Source organism: Sarcophilus harrisii, chromosome 3, assembly GCF_902635505.1.
Source record: "Sarcophilus harrisii chromosome 3, mSarHar1.11, whole genome shotgun sequence".
Classification (NCBI taxonomy): Eukaryota; Metazoa; Chordata; class Mammalia; order Dasyuromorphia; family Dasyuridae; genus Sarcophilus; species Sarcophilus harrisii.
In genome coordinates, this window is record NC_045428.1 from 423,973,633 (window position 1) to 423,995,579 (window position 21,947).

At 32.7% G+C, this 21,947-nt stretch overlaps 1 protein-coding gene across 4 annotated transcripts in view; it reads right to left on the reverse strand.

Moving 5' to 3' along the window:
* Positions 1-4,378: 4,378 nt before the first annotated feature.
* Positions 4,379-21,947, reverse strand: part of ARL6IP6 (ADP ribosylation factor like GTPase 6 interacting protein 6) — a 37,122-nt gene continuing 19,553 nt past the window's right edge. For 3 of the 4 annotated variants that reach the window (XM_031960675.1, XM_031960674.1, XM_031960673.1), the window contains exon 4: positions 4,379-7,596. In XM_031960675.1, coding sequence (XP_031816535.1) covers positions 7,503-7,596 — 94 coding nt within the window. In that variant the 3' untranslated portion in view covers positions 4,379-7,502. The remainder of the gene's footprint in view (positions 7,597-21,947) is intronic. The other variant, XR_004233125.1, reaches the window with a different exon arrangement.

Sequence of the window (21,947 nt, forward strand, 5' to 3'; positions counted from 1 at the left end):
CTAGGTGTAGATGGCTCTCTTCATCACAAGATCATTGGAACTGGCATCAATCATCTCACTGTTGAAGAGTCATGTTCATCAGAATTGATCATCATATATTGATGTTGCTGTGTACAATGATCTCCTGGTTTTGCTCATTTCACTTAGCAACATTCTAGTTATTAAGAACTTATGTTATGCAGGACATCATGTCAAATTTGACTAATTTATTTTCCTACAGTTACAAGACTTTGTCTATTTCTATTAGACTTTTCTATGACCTTTTCAAATGTTCACACTGCTGTTATTCTATATTAGAGACTTTCCTAAAGTTTTTCCTTTGTGTTGTATTACCCAGCCTCAACTTAGAGCTACATTTGCATTGAAAAGTTAAAAATCACTATGACTACTCCAAAGTGAGTCTTTAATTCCTACTATAAGGATGTCAACCTTAGAGACTTTGCTTTTGTACTTAGCTTTTTTTTTTTTTAAATTTTTTAACAAAGGAAGACAAAATATTTTTTCCCTTGGACTCTACAATAATATCTGTTTCACTTTATTTTTGGAGAGAATTTAACCAGGTTTACAAAACCTTATATAATTTGTTTCATGAAGGTCCAGAAGGAAAATGATTTCTATCAGTTTATTAACACAGTTGCTACTCAGCTAATACAGATGGGCTAAGTGGAGCAGTAAAGAAGCAGCTAAATAAGCTACTTATATGAGTTCATAGATATAGAGTTGAAAAGTATTTTAAAGATCATTTAACCCAGTTTCTTCATTTTGCAAGTGAGGAAACTGAAGTTCAGAGTCAGACTACTTGCTCAAAATCATTCACATAATACCAAGTGGCAGATTCAGGATGACAAATGAAGTTCAATCACAGCAAACCAAGTTTCACAATTTTCCATGGTACATTAACTCTGTCGATAGGGATATTATCATTTCCCTTGTTCTTGTCTACATTACACCTCTAAACATAGTATGGTTGCAATAATAAAGTTGACTCCTATTTTTTTTTGCAGTCCACTAAAACCTCCAACATTTTACCAAAAACACTTATTCTTCCATGCAATCTTGCTTAGATAGGCATTCAATGAACAAATAGGGTTAATCTTCTGGGGATCCAACTGGACAGTTCTGGTTTCCTAACAAAACCCAAAGGAGGCATTGAAGCTTAGAAATAATTAAAAGGCAAATCATTCTTATAAGAATTTCAGAAAGTGATCAAAGAGAAGTGCAAGGGCATCCATATCTGACAAGGATGCAAATGGTTATTAATATAAAGAGATGTATTTGTAATTTGCTGTGGTAGGTTCTGAGGACTTTTTCCACTTTAACATACTTTGATTTGCCTTTTGAATTTTCACCTTGACCTTTTTTTGTCTTCACTAAATGATCAAAGTCAGCTCTCAGATTCAACTCTGTGGTCACCTTAGTATCATGGTCTTGATCAGGTAATCAGGAACAGCTGGTCATAGATATAAACAGCTTGTCTGTAATGCTATTACATTCTGTGCAACTGTTCATCTACATGGCACCTGTCGCCTTAAAAATTCCTCAAGTAATCTACTCTTCAACTCTACAATAAAGCTGGAAAGGACTTTAATAAGCGACCTTCATTTGCATGATCTTGAAAATCCTAGGATCTTCCCTTATATTTCATTCAAAAATTCGAAAATTTAAGTGATCATTACACCTCAAGGACCTGTAATTAATTATGCTATTGTGAAAATCATTTAGTCTTGGAGAGATGCATAATTCTTAAAGAAGGTGATTTGTCCAAGATCAAACAGAATTTTAACCCAAGTTTTCCTGATGTTGAGTCTAGTCTTATTTCTTCACTATGCCACATCTATGAAATATTAAATTCTATTATTAACTTTCTATGATCCATCATGATTTCACTTGTAAACAAATGGACAGCTAATGAAGGAAGGAGGGAACATGGAAAAGGGAGAAAAAAGCTGAATCAGTTCATAAGTATTCTCAGTTATGAAAAAAACACAGGAAAACATCTAAAAAAAAAAAAAAAAAAGTAGAGCCAATTCCCTGAAACTGTGACGAATTTTAGCTGAGCCAAACCAAAGATTGGACATTCTTGAAAATTCAGTACTTTAAGGGATTCAAAACAAATGAAAACTTTTTGCTTAAGGAACTCTAAAATGTTATTTCTTTTATGAACTCATTCTAGCATACAGTTGTAGTCTCTTGCTACATTCTTGTTGGGTCTCCACTGGAAATGGGAAAAAAAAATTAGTAAATATATTATTTTTAGCCAAGTCATAGATTTAAGACTGGATGTGACCTTAAAATTATCATCTAGCCTACCCACATAATTTTACAGATTAAAAAAATGAAGCCTAGAGAAGTCACAGTGGCAGAATCCAAATTTGAACCTTGATCCTCCAGTTGCATATTTGCTATTTACCAAATACAGTGGCTTATAAATTTCTATATCAATTTTCTTATTTCAAAAATGGTGTTATATACCTATCCTAGATATGATCTCAAAAGATGAAAAACTAGATTAACTTAATATGATAGGAACCTCAAGGGGGAGATGAGCAGTTATCTTAGAATTTGTGATAGAGATAAGCTGATCTATTCTAACATGAATATCAGATTTTCCAAGTTTTTTTTTGTTGTTGTTGTTTTTTAAACATGGCATTTATTTTTGGCTACCTTTGCCCTGGAATGTAAACTATAAAAAAATCATTATGTAAAAATTGCTTATATGACAAGGTATTGTTCTGTACATATAAAGCTCTGCCTCTGCCAAAAAGATAAATTATGTTGCATTATCTGATTTTCTGGGATCAACTTGTCTTGGCAGTTGCTCAGAATTTGGTCTACTTTTCGTGTTTTCATTTACATTATTGTCCGTGATCATCCCTTCCAACCTGTTGATTTCACTGCATCACCCATCAGTTCCGATGTTCTGAACTGCTTGTATTAATCTCTATTAACCAATATTTCATTGGTCATATAACACAATTTTCCAGCTGATAAGCACACTCCAGTTGTTAGCATAAAAAAAAAAAATGTTGCTGTGTATTTTATTTCTATCTTTAACCTCCCTGGGTTATATGTCCAGTGGGATTGGAAGGAAGCAATCAGCAGTATGATAATGGGGCCACACATTACAAAGTGGAGTTGAACTGATTCACTAAGGAATCAAGATAGGGAAAAGAGTAAAGTGGCTAGTAAAGATAGTCTTGATGGTAATTGTTGTCCTTTGTGCTCCAAGAGGATCAAAATGACATCACTATGTTGGGGTCCAGATACAATGTATCTGACTGTGGCTGGTCAAAAAACAGAGCTCAAGCTTGGAATGCTCTACTATAGATTGGGCACAAATAGTCCATGTGAATATTTGGAGTGGAGATGGCTCTAAATTTGCACATCTCCTGTTTCTTTTGAGCTACTGCAATAAAGCACACCACACTAGTATGCCATACAGCGTAGTTCTGTGCCACTGTCTTCCCATGTCTCCATAATTCTTTAGAGACCTCGAAAGTGTTCTTGTATTACTTCTTCTGACCTCCATGTGAGCACTTGCCTCGTTTCAGATTTCTGTAAAATATTCTTTTAGACAAACTTGTTTGGCATTCAAACATGGCCAGCCCATACTAACTACACTTTTTGCAGTAGAGTTTAAATGCTTAGCAGTTCAGACAAGAAAGGACCCCAAGTGTCTAGTAACTTAACTGGTAATCTTTAGAATCTTTCTATGACAATTCAAATGGAATTTGACCTGGAAAACTGAGGGAGGGAAGGATGGATGGATTGGAAAACAATGTAAGTGGATGAAGACTAGTATGTGGTAAGGGAAGGAAGACTAGAGATGGAAAGCCAATAGATTATGGTCAGAGAAAGATATTTCTGAATTTAACATGAAGATAGTAGAACATTTGTAGGTGATTGCAAGATCAAAGCCATTGTCTCTCTGGCTGAGGTAGGGAAAAGGAGTAGGCCATGAAAAGTGAAGAAATAAGTGGGATTACTGGTTCAAAGGACAGTAAGTTAATTTCTTTGCATAGTTCCAAAATGTTTTCCTGCAGCATTTGGACAAATTCATGGTTTCACCAATACTGACTTAAGTGTGTAATTTTCTTCTCGTAGTCCTCTGGTACTATAACTGCTTCATTACAACTGATTGGATGTCAAGTGAAATGAGTTGTTTTAATATGTATTTTCTTATTATTAGTGATCCAGAGTATTAATCTCTAGATTTTTGAAAAGCATATTTCAATAATTTCAGAAAAAGGAAAGATATCTACAACACCAAATTCTTTGGGGATAATCAACTCAAGAGGAAAGGAAAACCCTAAAATCTGTAATCTGGAAATATTTTTATGAGTTCAAATCTTCACACACACAAAGTATTAAAAAAATCTCAGAAAACTGACTGCGAAAAGTTTATTTTGATATTGTAAACATATATGCTAAAGAACATGGCAGTTACATATTACAAAATCAAGTTCTTAAGAGTAAAAAAAAATTAAATTTGTAAAACAGGATCTTAAGAATATCACAAATGCAACAAAAATAAATGTTGAAGACAAATTTTAACACCAAGATGATGCTATAGTCAATATACCACACTTACATGGTTCTACTCTGACCAAGTCTTCTGAGTGGCTCCTGACGTGGAAGGAAATCCCCTTTCCCCCCAATTTTTTTTTCCCAAAACAAAGTGAAAAGAAAATTCAGAATAAGAGGAAACAATAACGACTAAAAAGTTGAAGATATGGGTTCTAGTCTTTGTCTCTCAATTGTATAAAATAATTGCAGTAACCTCACTTTCTGCCTCAGTTCCCTCATTTATGAAATTTAAAGATTTGACTGGAATAATCTTTAAATTCCTTCCAGTTCAATGATTTTATGGTTCTTCCAGATATATCTCTGTATATGTGTGTGTGTGTGTGTGTACACGTGTACTATGGAAGAGGAGAGGCTTTTGACCTTGAATGAATCCAAATTTGTGACCTTAAACAATGGATGAAAAATATTTATGAAATTCCTTGTATAAATTCTTTAAGCAGAGTTTTGAGATAAGGCATTTCATTAAAAAAATTAGTCTCCAAGACATTCTGGGAATAAACGAGAACCAAGTATTATTTCTTTAGCATCTATTAGGCAAACATATATAATCACAGTGTGAATTAATACTCTTGTCTTTGCAGTTACATGCTCAAAGGACATGAATTTAGTTTCTTTACATAAATCTAAAATATTTACAGAAGAATTACAGCACTTTGTGTGCCTGACTGCTCCATTACCAAGTGACTGGGTGTCAGGTGAAACAATTGAGTTGCTTTGATTTGTATTTCTCTTATTAGTAATTTGCTTCATGTATATATGATACACACACACACAAGAAACATCATAAACTAATCAAAACCTTAAAAAAGGAGCTTTTTATGAGCTAAGAGTGGTTCATCCCTTGAAGAAAGAAAATAGGATCAAAACAAAAACAAATTTGCCATTAGATAAAAAGCCTACATTACCTCAACTAGAAGAAATATTCTACTTCCCTAAACTAAGAATAGGGTTATATGGTGAATAGAGCTGAACATAGAGCCAAGGAAGACCTGAGGTTGAATCTTGGCTTATACATTGACTAACCTTAACCTTTTTTCAGTCTCAGGCTCTTCATCCGTCAAATGGAAATGATAATAGCACCTACCTCCCAGGATTGTTGTGACGATAAAATAAGAATTTTTGTAAAGTGTTTTTCCAATCTTAAAGCACTCAATAAATATATTATCATTCTTGTATGTACTTATTGATAAAGAGATCAGTAACATTTTTTCCCCTTCATTCACAGACCAATTCCTAAAGAAGTAGTACATAGTTTAAAAACAGAATTGAATTTTAGTCAGCTTTAAAGTATTTTGGGATCACTGAGTCCATTTCTTGATTATGACCACAAAAAGTATCATCTATGTGTTCTTCCAAAGAGATGTAGTACAATGAAACAATATTAATGGCTTTCACATAAATTGAGGTCAAATCAGAAAAAGGGGTAAAAAGACCATGGGCCAATCACATTAAACAAAATTTCCTAGATATATCATTCTTTGTCACAAGTAGTAATGACCATCTGAATGTCTGTGTTGATATCCTAGGAGAAAGGAAATACCACTTTAGCAATAGATTTAAATAGTGACATGAAGACTTTTGGCAATTTTCATATTTGCAAAGAGATGATTTGAGGTTCTTGACATTTATTCCTAATAGAGTCTTTTAAAAATGAGGTATAAGAATTTTAGCCACCAATCACTAACATAAATGATTATCAATCCTGATTTAAATATGCACTGCAGACCTCATTAATCTATGTAAAACTCTGTATAATTTTGTTTGAGAAGCAATTTTTTACTTTTAAAGATTCTAAAGGAAAATAGACACAAATTCCATGCTATTAGAAAACTTGTTCATTAAATCACTTCACATAGTAAAATATTTAACCAAAACTGGGGAAATAAAATGAAAATTTTCTGTTTTCACTTAATTATGCAAGTAGATTGAAAACACAACTTTTCCTAATCTAATTGTGGTGTTAGAAATAACAGCTTATTTCAAATTTCATATTCTGGAATTGAGATGATTTTCTAATATCAATGTTTACTACTTTTTAAATCAATGCTTATAAATAAAACAAGGTTTTTTTGTAAAAATTTATTTAACAATTTAGAGGCTGTAGTGTGTGTGTGGTTTTTTTTCCCATTTAAAAAAAATGTTAATGAAAGTAGAGAACTAGATAAAAACCAATTAATGGCATTCTAAAATTATTTATTAACTTTGAAAATCTCTTAAATTGGCACTGATATTAAAAGAAGTAATTTAAAACAAAGTTTAAACATACAAAGAACATTATAAAAATGAATATTAAAATAGAAAAATATAAATTCTCAGTGATTGAGTAATTCAAACTCTAAAAATTCTGACTGTATAAGTCACCAACAATTTTAAAGTAAGAAATGTAAAAGTAGGAAGCAGGTGCTTCCTTTACTGATTTAATCTAATAGCACTAATTTAATATATAAATAAGAGTAATAATTCTATTATGTAGCAAATTTGATGTTTTTTAATGGAGGGACAGTATATACATAAGCCTACTATCAAAATTAGGACCTGTATTCAAGTTTTAGGATTACTTTCTTTAAAAAAAAAACAAAACAAAAAAAAACCCCACAAAAAATATAAACATATAATGCTAAAACATGAGGTAAAACTCTCAAATTTCATATGAAAGCACCTGAAACTCCAACGATTCTCCTGGCTTAAGACAGCAAAATATACATAACACCAGCACTCAAAAGGTGGTGGTTTATTATTGGTGATGATGAATTTGACACATTCAATGAATAACAGATAATCCAGTCTTTTGAAATGGGAAATGTCGTTCTTCTGTGTCATAAAAAAAAAAAAAAAAAAAAAAAAAAAAAAAAAAAAAATGAACCAGATGTCCTGAATTCTGTAGAAAATGATTTTACCCAGGAACCAATATGGATTCACATGAGGCACCATGCTACAGTTAAAGCAGCCACAATGCCATTCAAAATTGCCATGCTATAGCCCATGTGGAAGGAATGACCTGTCAATCTCCTAGGGAAGAAACAAACCAAAATGTCAATTAGTGCAACAAGACATTATAATTATTCATTTAAAAATCTTAAAATTTGTAAATTACTTTACTCTCCAAACCTTTTCTATTAGTGAAATAGGCCACTTAAAAATAATAATTAAATATTGGTCTTTTCATTTTTGTAGCTTTAGTGTGAATGAACTTACTTTGATGACAATCTAATCTAGTTATTTTTATTTCTTAATTAACTTAGAGAAAGGATAACACTATGGCTTTATTTTAACTCTTATTTCGTGGCCACAGACTGGACTAGCCTGCACTAAATACATGGTTAATACAGGCTAATACTTTAATTATGTTAGAATCTTGTTCATCCACGGGTTCGGTTCCTTATTAAAATTGTGTTTCTCTGTGCCTTCCTTTTCTTACTTTGATCCAACTATATAAAGACACATTTTATTTCTTTGAATTTGCTTTGCCAGCAATAAAATTTAAGATACTTCATAGTAAGGAAACTCATTTTATACTTATACACAAAAATTGAGAAATGCCCAACAATAATTGATGTTAGGTGGAGCAATGAATAGAATACTAGGCCTGTCAGCAGAAGACATCTTCCTGAGTGAATTCAAATCTGGTTTCAAATATTTACTTATGATCCTGAGCAAGTTACTTAAACCCTGGTTTGCCTGTGTCTCCTCATCTGTAAAATAAGCTGGAGGAAGAAATGACAAACCACTCCAGTTATCTTAGCCAAGAAAACTCCAAATAGGATCACAAAGAGTCAGAAACAACTGAAAACAACCACATGACTGAAAAAAATAATCAGCAAATTAGATTGTATTTTTGCTGACATTTACTTTCACCCTAATTCTTTGATTTAAATGATAATTAATGGACTCACTTGAGCACAGCAGGTTCCCTAAATAAATCCTCTCTTCTAATTTTTGTAAACAAATTTCAACTAACAAAAATACAAAGGTATTTATGGTAGCTCATTTCTTAGCAGCAAAGTAACATGTTTTAAATCTTAGGTAATTTCAAACATGAGGATCCTGTGACATAGATGCTCTGTGGCATAGGTGCTTAAAAGTAGTTTTCCAAACTTCAAATTTAGAGAAGCTGACTGAGTCAGACACAACAGAAAAACTTCTGTTCTTCCTACTGCTGACCTACCCCCAACCCTCATTTACTAACCCAGGCCCATTTTTATGTGTTTCTGTAGCTCATCTACTTCTTTATTTTTTACTTATTTTGCCACACTGGATAACAACACTGGTACTTCAACTTTATAAGATTAAAATACACTTATCTTCATTGTTCCATGAATATTTGAGAAGTCATCCTTTTAAAAAAGAGCCAGAAAGTTAATGGGATTGTTTCATTAATATGTTTTGGTCAGATTTGGCAGGGTTTCTTCATCTGATATAAGCATACATAAAGAGAATGGACAATGGATCACCAGTAGGTATTGCTCAATGACCTCTCCATTTCCAAATATGTTCACTCTGAACATATTAATTGGGAATGAGAGAATAGGGAGAACTATTAAAAGTCCTGCTCTATCTTCTCATCTACTTTTTTTTTTTAAACTCTTTTATCTCTTCTGCATTTTTCTTCTACTCTATGAACATACAGAAGTTGTTTTGAAACTCATTTTGCTATACCTTGCAACAAAACTTTTTTTTTCTTTATTTTGAATTTTCTATTTCAAAGTCTTAAATAAAATTATTTTGTCTTCTTGTTTATAATTTTTGCTTTTCCTTATTTCCTATTTCTTAGTTCTTCCTGGGAAGCATTTCTTAAGAGTTGATGTAGAAATAACATTAAAAAGGCAATATACAAAAAACCCTGAAAAAAATTAATTTACTTTTTTCTTAATTCTTCATGCTTCCCATCATTCTAAATAGCCCCTTCAAGTATTATTTGGATATTATTATTATTCCAACCTTCATCTTTTTACTCATATATTGGTTAAATTCACAGCTGAAATAGGAAATTTATCAGGTATTAAACAATCTTAGCTGATTTTCACTTAGTCATTAAAACACTCTAAGTAACAGTTTTTAAATTAGTGTTCTCTATATATAACATAAGGAAAGGAAACCTTCAAAGATAAGACCTATTTTTAGCAAGTATATATTTTTTCCTTTCCTTCTAGGCATTTTTTGCTTTTACCTGTTAGCAAGGATAAGTAATCAAGATTAAATAACTGCTAAGATTAAGTGATACTGCATTAAGCAGAACAGTAAAGGCATAACCCAAATTTAAATTTTACTCAGAATAAACATTTGTTCTTCATCAGAGGTGGAATGGTAAATTTCTCAGTAGTTTTTTCAGATATATTTTATACTGACAAAGGAAAAAAAATTGACAATTCTTATAAATAATAATTGAAATAACTAATTTTAATCATGAGTTAGTAAAAAGTATAAAGTATTTAGTGCCTACTATTTGAAACAGTAAGCAAAAAGATATTCAAAAATTATTCAATAGCATTTTACAATTTTGTCATCTCTTCCTGCTCCAATGACAAAAAGATCAGGTTCTTATGTAGATCTTCTGATTTTCTTTAGCCTTTGATTTAAAAAAACCCAGAATTAAATTCAATATAACTTCCTAAGCTAAAAATGATCCATCTAGCAATAGTATTCTATTCTAATGCTGGATTTCTAGGGAACAGAAACCAAACATTTAAAACTATTTCGCTGTGATGACAAGCATGCTGAGTGTACTAGAGTACTCATCAAATACTTAAATTATCCGTACATCTAGATTTTCATCAAAGTTGTTCAGTTCTCATATAGAATAGCCAAAAAAAGAAAAAAAAAAAAAAAGACAAGTTTCAAAAGGCACTTTTGGGCTGAAAATAGTACGAAAGTAGACACTTCATAGAAACCAGGAAAAGGGGTTTTCTATTTACTGAAGTTTTATGGAAGTGACTTGACTACTTAGTATGCCTAAAACTGTTTGAAAAGGAGCCACCTATTAGAGACATGCTGTTTTATATTCAAAAAAAGGAAACAGAAGAAACCTCTTTAGAAGCAAACTTCTAATGAATAGACCCATCATCTTTTCCACTGCCATCAATGACTGCTGATCACCTGCCATTGATAGGCAGGCCAGCAAGAATCCTGGGAACTGCAAAAATCTCATAAGTCATTGGCCCTGTTTTAAGAGTAGCCATGACTAAGATTGTCGAAGGGAGCAAGTCTCATGGAGAAGAATGCAGTCATTCCCTCTCCAACTGACACCCAAAGGGTATAAGCAAGCCAGCCCAGGCACCCCGCACCCCAAAGAAAAAGCAAATTTTACATTTCTGGCAGGTTAAACCACTAGCCTTACTTAGACCACCATAGAGAGGCCCAACACTCTAAGCTTTGGCCCAAGAGCCTGTGAATAGCATCTTCTAGCCTTTCAGTCTGCCTTCCATAGCTACTGAAAATCCAGAAAACAAAAGTTCTTGCTACCAAAGTGTTGGGTATCAACATTAGATTCAAAACAGAACTGAATATGGTTTTATCAATGAAAATAATATCAAGGAAGATGCATTACCATTTTCTTTGTTTCCTAAGAAAGATGACGTGAAGACTTTCGGGGTGACATGAAGCTAAAATCTTACATGTGTTGTTTCTCACATTGGAATGTGAGCTCCTTGAAAGTAAGGACTATTTTTTTTTTTTTTTTGGTATTTCCCAACACTTAACATATATATTAATGCTCTGTTAATTAGAGAAATGCAAATTATGGCAACTCTGAGGTATCATTTTAACACCTGATTGGCTAAAATGACAAGAAAAATAATGATAAATATTGGAGGGGATGTAGGAAAACTGGGACACTAATACATTGTTGGTGGAATCAAAATCTGATCTAATCATTCTGGAAAGTAATTGGGAGCTATGCTCAAAGGATTACAAAATTGGGCATACTCTGATCCAGAAGTGTCACTATTGGGTCTATTTTTCAAAGTGATCATAAAAGGATTCATATGTACAAAATGTTTGCAGCAGCAATTTTAGTAGTGACAAGGAATTGGGAAATTAAGTGGATGCCTATGAATTGGGGAATGACTAAATAGATTATGGTGTATCAATATGATGAAACATTATTCTTCTATAAAAAACAATGAGCAAGTTGATTGCTGAAAAGCCTGAAAATATTTACAGGAATTGATGCTGAAATGAGCAGACCAAGACAACAATCTCCATAGTAACAGTAAGATTATATAATGATCAATATGAAAAACATGGCTCTTCTCAGCAATGTGGCGATCTAACACAATTCCAATAGACATGGAAAATGCATTCTTCATGTAGGGAAAGAACTATACAGACCAAACATATAGTATTTTGCCTTTTTTGTGGTTGTTTACTTGCTGTTTGTTTGGATGATTTTTTTTTGCACAACATAACACGAAAGTTTAAAAAAGAAAGTTTTTTTTTTCCCCATTCATTCATTCTACAGGTAGTGAAATATGGAAGTCATGAAGAGTTTCTTTTAAAGACTGCATATTATGGTGACAAGCATAACAGTATTCACATAGCATTTTAAAGTTTGCCAAGATCTGACATATGTTGTTTCATTTGATCCTCACAACAACCTGGGAGATGGGAGCTATTATCACCCTCGGTTTATTAAAAGTTCAGAAAGTGAGGCAGACAGGTTAAGTAATTTGCACAAGGTTTCAAAGCTATTAAGTGTCTATGTTACAATTTCAACTCATTTTCTTGATTCCAGATCTAGATCTCTATTCACTCTGCTACTAGATGCCTGTTGATTCATTTTAGGGTTGTTTAAAAAAAAGAACAACCAAAAAACACATAGCATATTAATTATAGACAGAAAAAAAAAGTATGGTTCCACGACTACTCTCCACCCCACTTTGTATGTAGTCAAAACCCATGAACCACTAAGAACAAGTACAAACAGCAGTGGTTCAATATTAGGAAAATTAATCAGCATAACTGACCATATCAATAACAAACTCAAAAGATGCTGAAAAAACCTTTGAGAAAATACAACGTCCATTCTTATGCTATATAGAAATATAATAAACGGAGTTTTCCTTAAATGATAAGGACTATTTATCTAAAACCATCAGCAAGCATTATACATAAAAGGGACAAGCTCAAATGAAGCTTTCCCAAAAAGATCAGGATAAAGCAAGGATGCCTGTTATCACCATTATTATTCAATATAGTGCTAGAAATTAACTTTAGCAATAAAAGAAAAAAAATTGAAGAAATTAGAATAGACAACTTTCTAGATGATATGACGGTACACTTGACTGTGTACAATTGTGATATATGAAAGTTATGGATATTATTGTTCTATAAGAAATGACAAGCAGGAAGATTTCAGAAAAACCTATAGACTTACACGAACTGATTCTGAGTGAAGTGGGCAGAACTAGGCAAACCTTGTACAAAGAAACAGCAACATTGTGCAGATGATAAGACTTTCCTCATGTCAACAACACAACAATCTAAGATAATTCAAAAAGACTTATGAAAGGAAATTCTATCCATATCCAAAGAAAGAACTATGGAGTCTGAATGCAGATTGAAGCATACTATTTTCATTTTTTAGATGCTTTTCTTTTTTGTGATTTTTCCCTTTTGCTCTGATTCTTTTTTACAACATGATATATGTGTAAATATGTTTAATATGACTGAACATGTAGAATTTATATCAGACTGAATTCCACCTTGGAGAGGGGGGGAAGGGGAAAAAAGGAGGCAGAAACAAATGGAAATCAAAATATTATAAATGTTGAAAACATTTTTTTCAAAAAGAAAATGAAGAACAAACAACAAACAGAACAAGTTTAAAAGGAGGAAAGTGCTAGTGTTACCTATTAGTAACATTGTTCCTTCAGTACTAAGAGAATATCAAAACACTGACAATCTTCTGGTTCTTCCAAATGTTCTTAAATACACTAATACACTTTTTCTACTACCAATTAACATGGCTATGCAGAAGTATAAGTAGGAATTTTTGCATCTGTCTAAGCAATACTATCTAAGTCCACAGATGCATAGGGAAAGAGGAGACCATGAACAAAGTTTTATGAGGTCAAGACAAAAGACTAGATATCAGTATCAGGGGGCTATCCAAAGAGTTGTAAAGTCTACCCATAACCTATTATCTGGAACTTTCCCTATTTTAATGAATTATTCCTGTTAGTTAAGTGCCAAGCTCAGTTATTTCTACATGAACATGAGTTAAGACTATCACTATTATCAAAACCCTCTAAATTTGATGCCTTATGATAAAACCCTAATTGTCACCACTCAATTACTAATCCGTAATCAAAAGTCATAACAAACAGGAGGGAAAAGTAAACTTTCATTATCTGGAGAACTTTACAAAAAGGAAAACCAGAATTAATTATTGCGTTTTGTCTTCTTTTATCTCCCATGAGATATATTTTATCCCACTTAAATATATCACTATATATGTCTATGTATACTGCTCAAATCTCAGATTTGAATGTTTTAATCCTCTGATGTTATAAACCACAACTTCTGAATAAATTACATTAGTTTTGACAGCACTAGAATTGAGAATCCAAAGATAGTCACTAGATAATGAAAAGTTCGTGAGATTCAAACACCAAAGCCAATTTTTTTTTTTTTTTAAATCTATCCTCTTTTTGTCAGCAGCTTTTTCTTTCCTACTGCAATTAGCCATCTGACATCTGTTTCACTAGTTCATAGCTATAAAGAATCTGATTCTACAAAGAGGCAACCCTCCAAAAGTGCTATAAGGAGTAAAATGCATTGAACTCACTTGTCAATTTTTTGGAAACAAAATTTTTAAGTTAAATATTAAAATAATTCTTATGCTCTAGGGCATGCCATCCCTTTAGTTAAAAGACCAATCATATGGTTTCTTTGAATTCCAATTTTACAATTCTATTTGTGCTATATAGCTTTATTTTTAAACCCCCAACTCAAGGCAGATGTAGGGTCCTAATGTTTACAAATTCTCCTTATGCTATATGGGAAATACATCTACATAAAACGTAAAGAGTGGTATATTAGAAGAGCAAAAAGATGTTCTCATAAATTGAATGACTAGTCTTTGCTCTTACGGAAAAGACTTTTGTGCTAAGCCAACAAGAAAAGCAAAAGTGAATAGCTCAGAAGCTGAAGCAAAAAATACATACTAGAAAAAATGGCTCAGGAAAAAAGAAATGAAAGGTCAAAGACTTATAGATTAAACAAATTTCACAAATATTTATCACAAAGAAAAATGGCAAATGGATATAAGACCATTATTGCCAAGTACAATTATCTTTCTTAAATGTTTAATCAATTACTTAATTCATCATTTTAATGAGTTCTAAAGAACTTAGAAACCATCTCAGTCAGCAGAAACTTAAATCTTTTTGCCAAGACAACACCAATTTAGAACACAAACTCATTTCTGAGATCTTACAGAGGATGATGTGGAAGATGAGTAGCATCAAGTAACAAAACAAGGAGAGAAAAAACAAGTCTAATGAAAGCTTAGCATAAAATACAACTAAAAAAGTCATTTTGAGGACATTTAAGGATGAAATTAAAAGGACAACAGTTTCATGATAAATGGTAAAAATCAGTAAAGATTTTTAAAACTTTGCATCAGTGACAATGTAGCCAATAAATTTATAATCTTCACCAAAGTGCTACAATAAGGAATTTAAAATGTCACTAAAAACACAAAGATGGAAAAAACAGTGGGACTACTCATACATAGAGAAGAAAGACCATGCTTTATACAAAACTTGAGAGTTTTGATTTTCAAGGTAACTGAAAGTTGGAAGGATGCCAATGGGGGGAGAGTGGTGGGATGGTGGAGAAAGAATCTGAGACTTTTTCTTATATTAAAAAAATAAATAAAAGAATACCAATAACTATCAACCCACATGCGTTTTCTTGAATCATAAAATTTTTATGAGCATAATCTATGTATGCTCCAGCATTATATAATAGAAAGAGGGTCTGAATCTGAATTCAGTACTTGCTACCTACCGATTGTGGCACCTTGGGCAAATTACTTTATCACAATTGGCCTTAATTCCTCAACTAGGCAATGGAACGGGGTAAGGGAGGCAGAGTTGTTTAGTTACATGACCTTTTAAGGACCCATACAGCTTAATATCTATGCTTTTTTGATGTGCTTGAAGTATGTTTTTGAGGAGGAGGAGGAGGAGGAGGAGGAGGAGGAGGAGGAGGAGGAGAAGGAGAAGAAGAAGAAGAAAAAAGAAGAAAGAAAGAAAGAAAGAAAGAAAGAAAGAAAGAAAGAAAGAAAGAAAGAAAGAAAGAAAGAAAGAAAGAAAGAAAGAAAAGAAGAAAAAAATTTAATCCAACCACAAGAGCATGAGAGATTTTTTGTAACAACCAAAAAGTAAAAGCTTTGTCTGCATCTCCATGGAAATGAATAGTTTCCCCTGCTTATCACATTTTTGTAACTGAGTAATAAAATAACAACAATGCTCAATAGATACACAATAAAAACATTCAATACTTCAAAAATATCCTTTCACTCCTTTAACAACAAATCACAAATCCTGTATACCTTATTAATAGACCTTCTCTTCATTGCTTGCCCACATAACCAGTCTTTTTTTCTTGGTAGGTCCTTACTGGAGTTTATAATCAACTGGCAAGGCTCCGACAGCCCAGTGTCACTCTATGACAGCATAGAAGAATATCCAGGGAAGAGTAAAATAAAAAAATATACTCAAAACGTTTATCAAACTGGGCATACCCTTTGATCCAGCAGTATTCCTATTGGGGCTATATCCCAAAGAGATCTTAGAGGAGGGAAAGGGATCTAGATGTGCAAAAATGTTTGTGGCAAGAAACTGGAAACTGAGTGGATGCCCATCAATTAGAGAATGGCTGAATAAGTTATAGTATGTTATGGATTATTATTGTTCTGTAAGAAATAACCAACAGGATGATTTCCGAGAGACCTGGAGAAACTTACATGAACTGATGCTAAGTGAAATGAGCAGAACCAGGAGATCATTGTACACGACCATAGTAGTATTATACAATGATCAATTCTGATGGACGCGACTCTTTCCAACAATGAGATGACTGAAGCCAGTTACAACGATCTCATAATGAAGAGAGCCATCTATACCCAGAGAGATGACTGTGGGAATCTCTCTAAGTGTGGATCACAACATAACATTCCCACTCCTTTTGTTGTTGCTCACTTGGATTTTGTTTTCTCACTCATTTTCTTTCCTTTTTGATCTGATTTTTTTAATACAGCAAGTAAATATGTATGCATATATTGGATTCAATATATATTTTAACATGTAATTTTAACAAATAATAAGTAATCTATGTTACTTGCCATCTAGGGGAGAGGGTGAGGGGAAAATTTGGAACACAAGGCTATGCAAGTGTCAGTGTTGAAAAATTATCTGTGCATATGTTTTGAAAAAAAAAAAAAAAAAAGAACCACTCTCTTCTGATCAAAAAGTTTATAGAATGACATTCAAATGTTAACCCCCCCCCCCCAATATAAACAACCACATGTGGGAAAAAACAAAGAGCTGCTGATTAAGTAGATTATGTCTGAAATACATACACAATCTATACTACAAACTACATAGCATACAAAAGTATGTTATAGATAGTACCTATTTTTTCTAGTATTCTTATATTTTCTAAAAGTACTGTACTTATCTTTTCAAAGCATCATAATAGATTCTTAACAAAAAGAGCAAACATGCAGTGAACATTCTATTGTAAAAACAGGAATAAAAACTGTTTTGCATCTTAATATCTCTATATGAATCAATGATCTAAATTGGTAGATAAATCCAGCTCATGTTAATATTAGGTTACAAGTTTCTTTTATGAGAAACTATCACCTTTTCTCAACTATTATCTTTTTTTTTAAAACATAATTTATATACCCTGGCTCACAGGAACAACACTTTGCATTATCATTAGCAATATTTAACCATAAGTCATTTGCACAGCCTTTATTAAATATAATGTGTCCACACACACACAATGTTTATCAGAATCCTGCCTTTGAGGAGTTTACAATTTTTATCAATAGACTGAATACTTAACCAATTGCTCTCAGAGGAATTAGGCATGCCTATTTGTAGTCTGAATGTCATATTTATAGAAGTAGAAGAAAACATTTTTTTGCAAATAGTCTTTAAAAAAAAACCTCCCTCTAGTTGACAACAACAAATAGGATTTAGTTTCCTATCTCCTAGATGAAGAAACAGAGGCCCAGGCTGGTGAATTGCTCAAGTCATTACAAAAACCCCCTTTTTAAAAAAAATTGCTATACATATAGAATTTTAATTTTCTGGAAAATTATATTTGAATCTCTTCCTCACATTAAGAAAAAAATCTAAGGTTCTTACAAATGATTAAAAATGAAAATGTAAAAAATTATTTGATGCAAACATATTAAGAAGCTGATGTTTTTTCACAGGCAAATTTGAGTTTGAACACTCACAAAAATCTTGTTGCAATAAGATGCAACAAAAAATAACGCCTAAAGCCTGTAATTCTACAAAAGATTGGAAAAGTTGTTTCACTGTGCAAGCACTCACCCTGCTGGCATCATAGAGTATATACTGCTTGATCTGACATTTTTTAAATATCTATGTATTTTCCAAAAAGTATGAGATGGCAGGATTTTCACAATATAACCTGAAACCCCACTTATTACATAACCCACTTAAAAGTATCACATATGACATTTGTGTTTTATCGGAAGGGCTAATTATATACATTCATTTTCTGATGTTTATAATCACTCAAAACTTCAGCCTGGCATATGAAAATGATTAATGTTTCTTTTTGTTAATTAAAGTTATTTCACTATATTATGAAAGATTTAGAATCTTTTTAAACTGGCAACATTCTCATTATTAAAAAGAAAAATTTTAACATGGAATGATTTCATTATTAGGAATAAAAGTATGCTAAGGTACTTAAAAATTTAACATTGTGAAAACGTAGATGATAATAAAAAAGTTCCTAGACTATAATGTGAAAAATAGTCAAATTATATTTTATCTAAAGATACTTTCCCCCCGTTAAGTGGAGAGCTAGTGCAAGTTCTTAATGTGTGAGCATAGTATGAAGCAATTATACTAATTACATGAACCATTGGCAATGTTTCCTAAAAGAGCAGAATTCAAAATTATTTTTATGTGCATTGTTTCTTACCTTCCAAAAAGAAAAATAATCATCGGGTTCATTAAAAATTTTTCATAGCAATTTCTCTTTCCTTTGCAGTTAATACATTCTGCTTTCATTTATAGTCATTTGATAATTCAATTACTTGACCTTTATGTAAGATCTGACTAATGCTTCCATACTGAAGTTACTCCTTTCCAGGTTTTTCTACTGTGGCTCTCTGTGACCACTCCTATTGGACTATCATTCATATCTCTACAGCTGTGAATATAACTCCAGCGCACTCTATTTAATCTCTGTACTCTCCCTTGATGACTATACCAGTTCCCAAGAGTTCTATTATCATTTCTAAACAGATGACTTCCAGATCCATGATCTCGTGTCTCTCCTGAGTTCTAATCCCATACAATCAATTACCTATTAGATCCCAACTGGATATCCCCATACCTATCTTCTCCCATTTGACATGTACAAAACAGAATTAATTGTCTTTCCTGCCAAACCCACTTAGCCCACCTGTTGAGGGTATCTAAATTCACGTCCTCGACACTTCATGTTCCTTCACACATCCAATTAGTTGCCACATTGACAATTTTACTACTACATCATTTAGATCTCTTCCATTCTCTGCACCATCAGCATTCTAGCTCAGGGTCTTAACATTTTTCACTTTAGACTATTATAGCTTCCTAACTGGCATCTCAATTTCAAATCCCCCCTTTCCAATCCATCTTCTACCCACCTGCCAAGTGATATTCTCAAAAAGAACTGGTTGGAATGTGTCATTTCCCTGCCAAATTCAACTCAATGTTCTAGGACAGAAATTCCTATCTTTTATGGTATTTTTTAGGATCAAATACAAACCCCTCTGCTTAGAATTTAAAGCCCTTTACAACCTACCTCCACCTCAAATTTCTTGCCTTATTATGTTACTGCTTCTTTTCAAACACTCTATGGATCAAATTGATCTTACAGTTTGTCTCACATGACGTTCCATCTCCGATTTCGGTTCATTTATATATACTATCTCCCATGCTTGAACACACTCTTTGCCTATATATCTTGGAATCTCCATTTCCCTTCAAACTAAGCTCAGAAGCTATCTTCTATATGAGACTACTCCTGTTGCCTCCAGCTGCTAATACTTCTACTCTGAAATTACATAGTGTGTGCCTTCACAGGTAGAAATAAGATGCTTGAGGAAAGAGACTGCTTTTTGTTTCTCTATCCTCATAATGTCTGGCACATATCAGACCATTAGTAAATGCTTACTGACTGAATATGTGTCTTAGTCCCTGTGGCAGGGACTACCTTATTTTCTCGTACCTCTAATTCCTAGGCATAAAGAAATGTTTGGTGTAAATCTATTCAATGTTCAAATTTAGATTTTAATATAACTCCTTTACCCAAAAAATTTCATTGGCACCATCCTGATAAATAAAATTCAAAGTCACAGAGTCACAGAATCTGGTTGCTTAGAAAGATGAACTAAATGACTAACTAATCCAAATATTAAAAAAGGAACAAATCCAACAAATAGATGGATCTAGCCTCAATCTGCACACTTTTAAAGAGGAAGAATTCTCCAGTTCCCCAGGAAGTCCATCCCATTTCTAGATACATCTATTAAGAAATTTTTCCTGATATCAAGGCTAAAATAACCTTTTTGCAATTTCCACTTATTATTCTTGGTTATGCCTTTTAGTAACTAACAGAACAATTCTTATCACTCGTTCACATGACAGCTCTTCAAATATGTAGAGACAGAAATCCCTTCTTAGTTTACTCCTTTTCAGGTCAAACATGTCCCATTTTTAAAATTAATCTTCATGCATTCAATGCCCTTCACCATCCCAGTTGTGCTCTTCTTGGTACTCTTCAGCTTTTCAATTCTCTTCTTGGGCTGTGGTGCCCAATACAGAATACTAAAAGACTCTGGATGAGGTCTGGCATAGGGTCAGAGTACAGAAGGACAATCATCACATTATTCCTAGCAGCTATACTCTTCTTAATGCAGTCCAATAAAGGGTTAGCTTTTTTGTCTATCATACTGACTACATTGACCTTGCAGTCCACTAAAACCTTCAAATCTTTTCCTGTACATAGATAGTTCTCACTTTACGTAAAATTTACATTACACACAGAATTTTGAAATCTATGTTAATTTTACTATACAGTACTATACTCTCTCTTTCCATTCTAGTTCCATCTTGGTGCCTTTCCACTTCCCATCTTACAAGTTTTAGCAGTCTTTTGTCAGGTAGCAGGCAGACAACTTCAGGTTTTTAAAATTCATTTGATGTTAGGTATTTTTTTTTTTTACATTACCTTAGTGTACATCTTTATAGTTTTATATGTATTTCTTGTCCATAATATAGTGTTTTAATTACTTCTCCAATCTGCTATTCTTTTTCATTTTATTGAATTGTTTAATCCATTCACATTTAAGTTATGAGTTAAATTTATTTTTCCTCCATTTGTCAGCAATAGTTTTTTCCAAATTATGACTCCCCCCTCTTCCCCCCAACTTCTGCTGTAAACATGTTTCTTCTGTTATGTTACCATAATTTGTGTGTGGGATGGGGTGGGTAGGTGTCACTTATTCCCGCTCTCTTTGCCTTCATTTTTGATATCTCCCTTTGTTTGTTACCATTTTCCTTTGGGATTTTGTTTATCAGATCTTTTTTTTCTGGTAATTCAATCCATTCTCTCTTTTTTCTCTTAGTTAAGGGATCCCCCTTTCTTCTCTTTCAGCTACCATTTATTAATCTTGGACAAGTATTCTGTAGTATGCTGCAATTATAAAAATCATTTTTCTCTCTTCCTTGCACCTTTAACGCAAATGCTGTCTAGTTCCTAGATTTCTTCACTTGAGTACACCTTCTTAATCACCCTTCACTTAACAGGCACTTACCAGTATAGTACTTGGCCAAGTACTAGGTTTCATTCTATCACATCTCAGTAGTATGCATGAAATTATATTATATTGGGATTTCTAGCTCCTACTGTTTATTGTCTAAACTTAGGACATTTTTTGTATAGACATTTAAAGCTATTAAAAGTCTCTTTTTGAATTTTGTTTTCTGTGACTTTCTTTTTCTTTTATAATGGCTATTTTCTGACTTATAGGAATTGATACAAAGTAAAATGTACTGTGTACAAAGTATTAGCAAGATTGTACCATGATCTAA